Source organism: Neopelma chrysocephalum, unplaced genomic scaffold (genome assembly GCF_003984885.1).
Source record: "Neopelma chrysocephalum unplaced genomic scaffold, ASM398488v2 Primary Assembly neopelma1_71, whole genome shotgun sequence".
NCBI classification, from domain to species: domain Eukaryota; kingdom Metazoa; phylum Chordata; class Aves; order Passeriformes; family Pipridae; genus Neopelma; species Neopelma chrysocephalum.
In genome coordinates, this window is record NW_020897731.1 from 13,987,469 (window position 1) to 13,999,593 (window position 12,125).

A 12,125-nucleotide genomic window follows, 5' to 3' on the forward strand; every position below is an offset into this window, starting at 1 on the left:
CACATGAATATATAGATACCGCCCGCGTCAGACTTTTCTATCCAGCCTTTCAAACACTTGCAGATCCCTCTGTCGAAGGCTGCATCCTCCTCCCAGGAAGGATTCCCACGGCCAACAGACCCATCAGGCTGGCTGCAGCCCCGTGCCCACCCCTCCCCTGCCCCTCCAGCCCCTCCTCTCCACCGTGCTGCCAGGTCCCAGCCTGCCTGCCTGCCCGCCCCTCCCGGGGAGGTTTCTAAACTCCGCGGCTCGCCGAAGGCCTGCCGCCCGCTGGGGCTGGGGCCGCAGCACCGCGCAGCACCGCACCGCGCCGCCGCCCGACCCCGCCGCCCTCCTAAATATTTCATCGGCGCTGCCCGACGGGATGCCCCGCCACTGACTGCTGCAAAGGGACCGCATCCCGCCGGCGGCGTGGCTCGCTGCTTCCTGCCTCTTTCATTCTTCAAACCGCAGCTTTTCATTTATTCCGATAAATAAATAACTGATTAAAAACAAAGCAAAGAAAAAAGCAGCAAGAGCATCTCTCTTTTGTATCTGAGCAGGTGGGATTCCTGTGCAGGAGATTACGGAACCCAACACAAGAAGGGCTCTGAACTCTTCCGAGCCCAAAGGATAAGCCGGCAGCAGTTTTCCTATAAAAATCCGATTGCGCGGCTGTGACACACTCGGAGGAGCGAAGGCGCCGTCCGCCTCACCGGAGACGTCCCCGCTTTGGACACCTCAAACCCTCGCGGGCGGAGGGGGAACCGGAGGACTCGCCGGCCACACCGTGCTCCCGGCGCTCAGCCTCCCACTGCTCCGGGGCCGCGCCCGGGGCCGGGCGGCGCTGGGGGTCCGGCTGCTGCTGCCGCCGCGGGGCCGCCGTCCCGCAGCCGCCTCCGCCGCGCCCGGCACCGCTCCGCCGCAAACTTTCTTCCTGCGCCCTCCTCGCCGCCGGCGGCCGCAGGGGAGCGGCGCGGGGGGCGGACGGCGCCTCGTCTCCCCGCTGCCCCCGCGCTCCGTCGCCGGGCGGCGGCCACAGCCCCGGCCACAGCCCCAGCTCCGCCGCCGCCGCGCAGGCAGGCGGCGGCCCCGGGCAGCCGGAGGGTCCGTATGGCCGCTGCCGGCCAGCCGGCAGCAGGAGCCGCTGGCGCCGCCGCGGCGGTGCAGGGGCTGCCCTAAGCCGGCTCCTCGCCCTGCAGCGCGGCGGGATGTGGCCGGCCGGGCCGGGCGGCAGGCTGCCCTGCCCGCGGGACGCGGCGCTGCGGCGGGCGGCGTTCTCCGGCAACCTCTCGGCGTTGCCGTCCCACCTGGCGCCGAGCGGCAGGAGCGTCCGCGTCTTCATCAGCGCCAACCCCGAAGGTAACCGCGGCCGCCGCGCCCGCCCCGCAGCTCCCCCTGCCGCCCGCAGCGCCCGCGCCGCTCCCCGGGCGCGGCCGCGGCTCCCGGGCACCCTCGCTCAGGGGCCGCGGCGTGGGCGAGCCCGGCTCCTGCCCCTTTCCGCAGCCAGCCCCGAGGGGCTCCAGGGCGCGGTGTGGGGCAGCGAGACGGAACGGGACGAGTCGGGGGCGGGCGGTGCGGGGCGCGGGGCGAGGTGGCCGCGCGGGTGTGGGGCGGGCGCGCTGGGCGCGGCTGTCCCTGCCGTGTGAGGGGTGTGGGTGTTCGGGTTCGGAGGCGACCGTGTACTCCGCTCCTGAAGTTTTTTGTCCATAAATGACACGCCTGAAAGGCATCGATGCGCGGCATGTCCTGTCATTTTTGCGCTGTCGGAACTGTAGGACACGGGGGAGGACCAGGGACGTGGAAACGGGCTGCCTTCTAGCGAAGGGGAGACTTTTCAGGGGGGATGTATTGAAGAGCTCTCCTGGGGAGTCTGGTTAGAGTTTCCGATTGATTTAATAGCACAATGAAAGCAGGTCTCAGCCGGCTGAGGCTACAGCTAATGTGATCCTTTGATCCCGGCTATACTCCGCTTCCAAGGAAGCATTCACTGAAATCTGCAGTTTTAGCTGCTTAAAGTCGGGGTCGCATACTCGGTATCTGAGTTGATTAGGCATCCCGCTACTTAAAGCCTATTTTTTAAATTACCCTTTGATTCGAGGAATTTACATACATTCAGGAGGTGTCATTCCCACTTGTAAGATTGGAGTTGCTGAAGCATATTCCCACTTAAAGCACGGAAATAATAAATTAGGCATTCACACTTATGACGTTTCTTGTCTGTAAAAAATGAACCCACTGTATTCACGATTATCTTTCACACCACCACCCACCGCCTTCCCCCCCAACACTTCTAAATCAACAATACTGTCACCTTTTATGCAAACATCAGAGATCTGAAAATCATGCCTGAAATAACAAAACAGTTTGAATTTTGAAGTGAAAATTGTCTTGGCACCAGTACTTACAGGAGTATGAGAAATAGTGCTCACAAGCAAAAAAAATCTGCATAGTGCTGCTCTGAAGAATTTCCACACCTCCAGCGCTTCTTGCTTTTGACACAAGGAAACTCTCAGCTCTGATATCCAACATCCCTGTTTGTTTAAAAAGATGATATTCTTAAGGGGGGCGTGAAGATGTTTGCAGTTTATTGTTGCCGTTTAAGCAAAGAAATATATAAATAGTGATAACTGGAAAAAAAAGTTTATTTGACTCTGAAAGAAAACTATTGTGGATTTTTGGAAGACATGTTCCTCATTAGAAATGGATTTCTGCCAGCATTGCCTTATGAAGCTACTGATGCCTCTGTATTTGACATGAATGGCATTTAGGATAGCTTGGTATGTTAGCTAGATATTCATTAAATTAGAAAATCCACTAAATCAAACCCATTCTAAAAGTTTGGATTTAAAGATGTTTGTAGAATTTTACCCTTGCATTGTTATTCCAAAATATCAGCTCTTAAAAAAACAACACTGAGAGACAGAAAACAATGTGGTCCATTTAGAATGATCTACATTAGCTTCCTTCCAGTCTCACATGGTCAGAATGATTACCACTCCTCATGTCCAGTATTTTATCTGTGACATTGCTCCTGCTTTTAAAAATTATAGTATGGGATCGAAATTTCAGAGTGGTTACAGATTTTGTTTATGAACGTTTAGGACTCTAAATGATGAGAAACAACCATTACTGTTTATCAATGATAGCGCTGTTGCTGAAGTATTACTAACTGCATGTGCCTGTGAAAAAATATATATGGAAAAATAAGAAAAAGTAGCCTACAATGGGGTTTAGATATTATCTAGTAAGGTACTTAGAAATGCTGTTGATAAAACACTTGAAAAAGTTCACAGTGCAAGAGGTTAAACTCTTCTTACTTAGTAAACCTTTTACCACATTCAAGCCCCAAACTACAATGTATATTTGCATGACCAAGGCCTCTTGTTAATTTTCAGCATATCAGTACAGTTTATACCTGTTTTTCTTGATGCAGAGCATCCCTGAAAAGGACAGTGAGTCCCCAGACTCCCAGAGATAGACTTGAACTGTGGTGTCAGAGAAGCTTAGGGATTAATCCTACTAGCAGTCACAAGAAAACTTTATCTACCACTGAAAGTGTACAAACCTAAAACTAGTTTTCTTGAATTATTTCAGTTTAATAAGTGTATATGGGAGAACTCTGGTAATTAGTGTCTGGTCTGTTCTTTGCAAAAATACTTTAGTATGACTTGAAATATATTCTGGTTTTATTATGCAATTAGGAAAAGGTTATTTGAAAAATTTCTTCAACAGAAATCCCTAAAAATTGAACAATAAGTGGAGACAGCGAGCATGGGTAGCAGGAGCAAAATTGCTTCCATTTGCAGTCTTGTTTGCTAGAGGAAATTTTGTAGATTAATGAAACTGTATTTTCCCCTAGTAGTTAACAGTATTGTCTTGCTCAAATTGTAGATATCAGTTAATCCATCTTCATATAATGAAAATGCCTGAATCTTTAGAAACATTGAAGTTGCTTTATTGTTTAGATACAAATAAGACTGTTTTCACATTTCAGTAGATACAAGCAATCAGCCATATTTGGAATATGCATTTTGGCTAGGAGAAGTTGAAGATTTTGCTTTAAACAATTTGTTGGTTTTCTTAAGATATTTTTATTGCTTCAAAGTGATAAGGAAAGTAAGTCATATTCATTTGATTGTAAAAAGTTTGTTATTTACTATTCCATGTAGAAAACTGTGGATTGTAACAGCAGTCGGTTAATGACAGTTTCTCTGCTACTCGAGTGCCTGTATAGATGCCTGCCATTAACATATAGTTCATATGAAATACAACAAGTATAAACTTCCATATGGTCCCATTACATGGAGCTGTGATATCAGCCCTTTATAGGTTCAGAGCATTCCAATGATTCCTGTCAACACTTCAAAGAGAAAATTATTTGAGTTGCACAGTTCACTATTTGAAGTTATGTGGTGATATAAGCAATAGTACAAGCTCTGGTTGAAACAGGTGCCTTAACTGGAGTTAGAAATTTGTCTTGAAAGTGAAATCCAGTGAATCAGAAAGTGCAGCCAAAACTGATAATTTTAGATCCTGTTGGTTCTTCTGAAAGTGGGGAAATTAGACCTTTGCTAGTTTGACTTAAAGTCTTGTTATTTCTGTGATTAGTTAAGCTCTTTAAGTTTTATTTCTGAAGATGTCTTAGTAATTTAGTAGAAACAAATGAATTCACTGACAAGGCATGTGCATAAAGCCAAATCCCACACACAGGTGGTTCCACTAAAGACAGGATGATAATGCCTTTATATAGCATTTGAGTGTGTTCTGACATATGTGGTGTTAGCCAGCCTTATCTCAAAGTGTAAACAGGGTTGCACCTATCACTTCACATGGTAAGGATGATCCCTTTTCCATCCATTATTTCAGTTACATACTGCACACTTTCCTCTACATACTTCCTAAGTTCCAACACCAGATTGCTTTTACTGGATTTTGACAGTTAATATTTTTTAGCCTATAAAACATTTCTGTTGTACAAACAGAAACAATTGTGACAAGTTCATGAACAAGCTTTGTTTTAACTGCCCTTTTTAATTCCTCATGGTTTCTGTGCCTCCAGTACCCATTTTTCAAAACCATAAAACTGGCTACCAGTTTTGGCACGATTAACAATCTAAAGTATGAAGTCCTATGTACATGTAGAAATGTAAAATGAAAATCTTATTCTAACAGAAGATACTACTGATATTACCGTCACTTCAATGACCTCATTGTAAAAGGACAGCATAAAACTAACCCGTAGAGCTGGAACTTCACTAACTTCCCCATAAATTGCCGGAGTGAAATTTCCTTGTCTTACGCTATTGAATGACTTTGTGTTTTCTTGATTTATTCTTGAGTTTTTCACCTTAGTTTATTTCCATTGGCATGCATCATCCAGAACATTGTATTAATTTGAAAAACACTTGACTCTAATAAAGTACAAATGTTTGATGCTCATTTACATCCTTTCTCATGATCCATAACACAAAATTCTCACCAGCAGTTAGTTTTGCTGACTAGAAAAAGATTAAATAATGATTGTGGAAATGGGTCCAATCTTTTTATTTGGACCTATTGTTGTAGGCTGCTTTTCAGGAATTACATGTATTTTTATCCATATTGATGTACATGTGAAACAAAAAAAAGTTATGTGAATTTGTAGTTTAGTGCATGTAGTTTAGAACATGATGGTGGATAATTCATAACAGTTGAAGAGTTATGATTGTTTTAATTACAAGGTTATTGTCATATGTGATAAGAGAAAGGTATAATCTTGCATTCTCAGTATGTTCCAGGTCTATTATATTATTTTTACCTGAATTTGTTTTACCTTTAAATAAAATATATAATTGAGGAAATGATAATGTGGGAAAATATTCAAAAGTCAGAATAATACTTAGTTAATGACGGTCCATTCTGACAAGGCCCAAAATACCATATGGTGTCCCTACTTGGATACATTACATGAAGATCTTTTTATAAAGACAATTTTATATAATCCGAGTGGAATTTATTCCTTAGCTAAAGAAAACCACAGATGTTCAAGTGTATGAAATTGCAAAGGAGGTGTTGTAGAGATGTGGAGACAAATAACTCCAGGACTTTTTTTATGCTAAGTGTTAGTTCTGGTTACCTAATTTTGTACCTATTTATGGTTTTGTGTGACGCACATCACAGTAGTGTTTAAGAGTCAAAGAAGTTCAGTAGTTTTAGAGATAAAGTATCTCAGAGTTTGGGGGAGAAACATGGTTCAAGTACCCAAGTTTGGTGTGGACCTTAATTTGAAATACATCTTATTTCAGGAGGCCCAGAAGTTAGAGATACCAACAATTTAAGTTGGAAAGAAACCTGCCATTTTCAGCACTTCTGTCTCTGTATGAAGGTTTCTCTTTTTCTTGTGCTATGGAACAGATCTGCTGTTGGTGAGGTTCAGCAGAAAGCAAGATCTGACTCTCCTTGAGGCTGTATGGCCAAGTCTCATGTAGGTTTTTAACTTTTTTTGCAAGTCAGGGCGAGTAGACCTCAAGCAGAACCAGTACAAGATGTTTTTCTTCTAAGGAGGTCCTCAAGCCTTTGTTCCTGTTAGAAGAAAGTATTGTTTTGGGCTAGGGTGAAGACTGAATTGGATTGAAGTTTATTCTGTCAAGCAGATAAACTTGAAAAACTGTTGATAATCTGTATGAAAAAAACCTGCTCTTCATGTTCCTCTGTTCTTCATGTGGGTCCTTTGCTTATGAAGCCTGTGGACTGGGCTAAGGATTTGCTCTAAATGTACCAAATGTTTCAAGTGGAAACATTGAGAACTTTTGCTTAATTTTCAACAAAATTGTTCATTCATGTGTTCAAAAGGTAGGATGTGCATTTGAGGACAAGACTATGATCCAGAGATATGGGGTGGGGGTTTTTTAGCAAAAGAGCAAGCTATGTAGTTTGTTGGTTTTGTGGTTTCTTCCTGATATTTAGAAATAAGCAAAATTACCTGAAATCCACTCACCTCCCTGCTAAGCAACACCTGGAGTTACAAGCTCCAAACATTTGGATTAGGTATTCACACTATCTACTTTTTAAAAAAGCACTTAAATTTTTTAACCACATGACCATTCTTTTTTAATATTTAAAATGTTAAGATTGTAATTTTCTGTAATTTTATATGTGTCTACAGTGCCTATGCAAACATATGCACACATATACACAAATTATATAAAATTATAAACTGTAAAATTGTATAAATGAATGTGTGAAACTCAAGCCACACTGTCAGAGACTATATTCAAACTTGCTGTTAGTTCTCAGTTTTCTTGTGCGGACTGAGTATTTTATGTTCAAAGGGCAACACTCAAGGTTGTACTTCTAGCATTACCGAAGAACGGCGTAGGTTTTGTTGAATGCTATTGTAAAAGCAAAAGCTTTACAGAGGAGTTTAGATTTTATCCACAAGTAAACCTGTAAACATTCAGGGTTATATGCACCTGGAGCTTAGTTTCTATGACTGCTTTTTCTTAGAATTGAAGAAATAGTATTAAAACAAAGCAGAACCTACAATTTGGGTTTTTTCTTTCTAACTTGGCAAATACTGTTTTTCTTCAGATGTATTTGCATGTGCTAGACTAGCTCCATATATTGTGGTGTGTGTATATATACAAACATATAGATGTATATGCATACATCCTTTTTTTTTTAAACTGGAAATACCTAGCAGTCAGGATGTACATAGGACACTGGAGAGTGCCTCATTCTTGGGGGAAGTGGCTTGCTTTCAGTGACAAAGAGGAGCTTCTTGCCCCTGTACACTTGACACAGTTTCTAAATACAGTGAGGGACAGTGAAATAAGTGTGCAACTTCCATGTGACATTAATTTCTCAAATAATGATGGACAGCAGCAGTATTGAATCAGGTCCTTATTGTGAATTGTTCCCTCAGCAAGGTATGAGACCTTTGAAATGAGAGGCAGCACCATGCAGGCAGCATTCTGGTGCCTTCCCCTGTCGACAGAGGGGAGCTTCTTTCCTGCCTGATCAAGGGCGGCGGGATGACCGCTCAGCTGAGCAACAGTCTGCTGTGCAGAAAATTAAAGAGGATTTGCAACACTGTTTCAAGAAGGCCACGTGTATTCAGTGGTGGGATTTGTGTAATCACTAAGAGTAGTGCAGTACAAAGGGTACATGACTTGGTGTCTTACCTCTGAGCATATGTGGCGAAATAATTCCTCTTAAGAAACTTACATACATGACTATGTGGGCCTGTATCCACAGAGTTGTGAACACGCAAGAGAAAATCTCACGTTATACTTCAACTTTTGTTTGGAGAATTTTAAAATATATATCACATAAAGAAAACTTCAGATCAAGAAGTTACTAAACTTCTAATCCAAAATATGAGGGAAGTGCCCGCGTTGCAGTTCTTTTCATCTGAAACAGTTGAAATTTCTTTGAATTTTCATCTGCTGAAAGAGTATTTTGTGATGACATATCCTTTCAGGCTACAGAAAGAATACATTAGTAATATTTAGCTATCAGTAATTTAGGGTTTTAATATATTGAAGGTGGTAGCTATAAATATAATATCATAGATAGTCATGTGTATGGAATACAGAGTAATCTGGCAGTTTTTAATATAGGCAGTGCTGTTCAAAGCAACTCCTTTATCCCCTTACTGGAATTTTAATTAAGGAGGGATAATAATAGACAGAATTAGAGAACCCAATTTAATAATGGTTGTGTCAATGCTACTCTAAAATAACTCCACTGGCCTGACACTACTCCTGTTAATATAAGGGTTGTATCAGAGAGAAAGGTTTTTACTTACAAAATCTTTAGTCAAAAGGGGAGTAGGGCTCAATCACAGGTAGCTGAAAACAAGCGGTGTAGCAAGGTAAAGAGTAGGAAGGCCCAAGTCAGTGCAGAGTGCCATGTGCATGCTGCTGTGCTGGGCAAGGAACATACGCAACTCTGGTCTCACGACCACCATAATTAAATGCCTGCTCTATTTCTAAACGGGTCTTAAACTCCCTCTATAAGCAGCTGCTATTGCCCGCTGTTGGAGACAGGACACTCATGCCTGAGCAGCTACAGTCATTCTTGTACAAAATCTGAACGTAAAGAAAATAGTTTCAGAGTTTAAGATCTTAGATTAAGATTACTTTTAAATGATTGAAAGCCATCGAATACCCATGTGGGTTAAATACTTTAAGATGAGAGGAGTTATCCATACTTACAGAGTTATGCACATCAGCTATTACATAACAGATAAATGAGAAGCAAATGCAATAAGATCAGACTTAGTGAGTTAGACCAAAGGAGTCCAATACTCCTCCTTTGACCCTAGCAATTTCAGATGTATGATGAAAGAATAATAAATCACAACAAAATGATGAAGATTATCTCTTTGTGCTTAATAAACCTGTGAGGCCCTTTGCTTCCATGAATTTGACTAGTTGCTTTACTAATTAGTCAGTATTCTTGGTACTTGTAGCAACCTTTCCAAATCTTGAGGTAGATTATTGCCCAGTGAAAAGCCTGATCATGTGAACTTCAGCGGGAATTCTTTATGAACAAGACTATGTGTATTTAGCCAAAGAAGAGATCTCAAAAACCAAAAGTGGAAATATCTATGGAGAAAGGGTACCTAAAAGCATATCTCCCTGAAAGAATAACTTTCTCCAAAACCATCATTGTAATGATCCATTTTTGTCTATCTGTATATAGAGAGGTTAACTGTGAAGGTCTAGGTACCTGAATGTCCTTATTTCTATGGGGTTATTAAAATGGAGCCATAATAAGAAATAAATAAGGAAATGACAGTGTTTAATAATCTAAGAAGCCTAAAGTATGGAGTCTAATCTAAAGGAGTCCAGTGTGGCATGCAGGACTCTAGTCTAAGGGTTATTTTATTATCAAGAATTTTCCACACCTAACTATGCCAGCATGACACATCTAGAGGATCTTGCTTTACTGTCATAATTAAACATAACATTAATCACATATGAACACTTTATAAGTGATTTTCTTGAAATGAAGGACTTAAGATTTTTAAGTTTTGTACATACTGTTGTTTAATAAAGGCCCCACAAATTCTAGAAAAGAAGATCAGAGGGAAAGTATTTTGTTAAATAGTCCTGGTGGCTGGATTCATAACTTGCACTGTTCTGAAAAGACAAAGTAATATGTTTGGAAGAAAATTCCTATTTTTCTCCTTCATTTTTCTTCCCATAATATTTCTGATCACTCAGATAGTAGTGAGCAGTAAGTGTTGATCTTCTTTTTAGGAGTGGTTACTAGAAAATACTAGAAAAATTATAGACTCATATTATTGTTAGATAATGGTCTTGATTTACCTATATATGTATTGTATTACAATTAAAAGTGATGAACAATTATGCAATCCTCTTGAAGCAAGTTATTGAAGCATTTCTGTTTATGTGATCCTAACTAGGTGCATGAAGACACTAGCAATTTTGGATGTTGATTTACTTTGAAATGCAAGCCATTTACAACATGGAATAATGAATTAATCAATCTATGGTTAGCAGAATGAGTGCTGGTGAGTTATATGATGTGCCATTTAAAGCAGGTATGTGTGGCTATAACAGAGGTCCAAGGGACCTTAGAGTGCTATTTAATTAGTCATTTATTGTTGTGCAAATCACAGACCAGGAGGCTGTAAGGGACCTCTTGAGGCCTTCATATCTGTCCACCTGCCTGAAGCAGAAGGAAACATACCTGTGCCATTCCTGACAGATTATTTAGCTCTTCATGACCCATCTCCAAACCAGTCAAGAAAATACACAGGAAAGCAGACTGTACAGCATAGTGCTATGGTGTGTCTTCCGTAGCCCTACAGTAGTGCTTACAGCAGCATACATAGACACACAATAAGCTCCCTAGTCAATAAAAAGGACCAAAAATAAAAATTGTCCTGAAAATTTCCTTGCTTAGAATGAGTTTCAGTAACTTTCAGTAACTATGTATGTAATTATTCATAAATTTCTCAAATCCAGTTTCTGCCTCCTCATCCTTTTGCCATGTCAGGAACTCCATCTGTGCATTCATGCAAAAGGTAGATTATATAAAGCAATAAATGCCCATAAACATTATTTTACCATGGATGTATGTCCTGCCAGTGGTCTGCTGGTTTCAGGTGAAGCTTTTCTGGAAATGAGGCATTTATGAAATGTTTAATATTACAGCTCATGTTACATCTTTTTCTTTGGTGGTTTATTTATGAGTGGAAGGAGGAGACTCATTTACACGATTTCTCTTATTTACCTGGTGATTTCTCAGTAAGATTTGTTTAATGTCAGTCAATGAATTTAAAATACTTTTGAAAAGACACAGGTCATCGTTTATTCCTTCCTTTTTTTAGAAAACAGAGATAAAAATGCAAATTATCTCCTTACACTCTACCTGTTTTAATTAAAAATGTTCTATTTTACACTTTCTATAATCAACCGTGCATAATACTATATAATTCTATTAAGCAATTCCATTGGTGGTATATTGTTCCAATGTTAATGCCACAGTCAGCTCCTCATAGTCATTCTGTAAATTCAGAGTAATTTCAAATAAAATAGATTAGATCCCAGTTATGGATTCAGTTGTGTTTAACCGCATATAGGTGTAGAAGGCAAAAGATGACTTTTTATCTATGTGGCCAAGGGACAAATAACTTTGCAGGCATTCGTAAAGACTGATAGTGTCTGGCAATGCAAGAAATGGAAATAAAGTCAAGTCCACACTTTCAGTCAGCTTGTACACTTCCACTGAGAGTATAGCATCCTCCTTTAAAGGTATTGTCATTGGTATTATTATCATGAAAATAAGAGCAAAGAGTTGGGGAAGATGGCCAAAGTAATTTGAAAGCACTAATCTGGGAGGCAGCCTGTAGTTCAGTCACTGATTGATTAAATTGGTATGCCAGTTCTGGAAGATCTTTAAATATTATTTTCTGTATCACACTTGTGAAAGATATTTGTGAGAAATTAAACTTACTTGTTTCAACTACATCTGCGTCTCAAATGAAGCAAGAGACTAGAACATGTGTTGTCCTTTTTCAATTGCTAACTCCCCAAGATTGTTAAACTGCAAATTACTGTTACCTTTACATATAATCAACAATATGTGGTTAGCAAACAGAAGAAATAAATAAAACCTGGAGCAAGAAA

At 40.9% G+C, this 12,125-nt stretch overlaps 1 protein-coding gene across 1 annotated transcript in view; it reads left to right on the forward strand.

Moving 5' to 3' along the window:
• The first annotated feature begins 879 nt into the window (after positions 1-879).
• NWD2 (NACHT and WD repeat domain containing 2) overlaps positions 880-12,125 on the forward strand; it is a 53,280-nt gene continuing 42,034 nt past the window's right edge. The window contains exon 1 of the mRNA XM_027686438.1: positions 880-1,341. Coding sequence (XP_027542239.1) covers positions 1,191-1,341 — 151 coding nt within the window. The 5' untranslated portion in view covers positions 880-1,190. The remainder of the gene's footprint in view (positions 1,342-12,125) is intronic.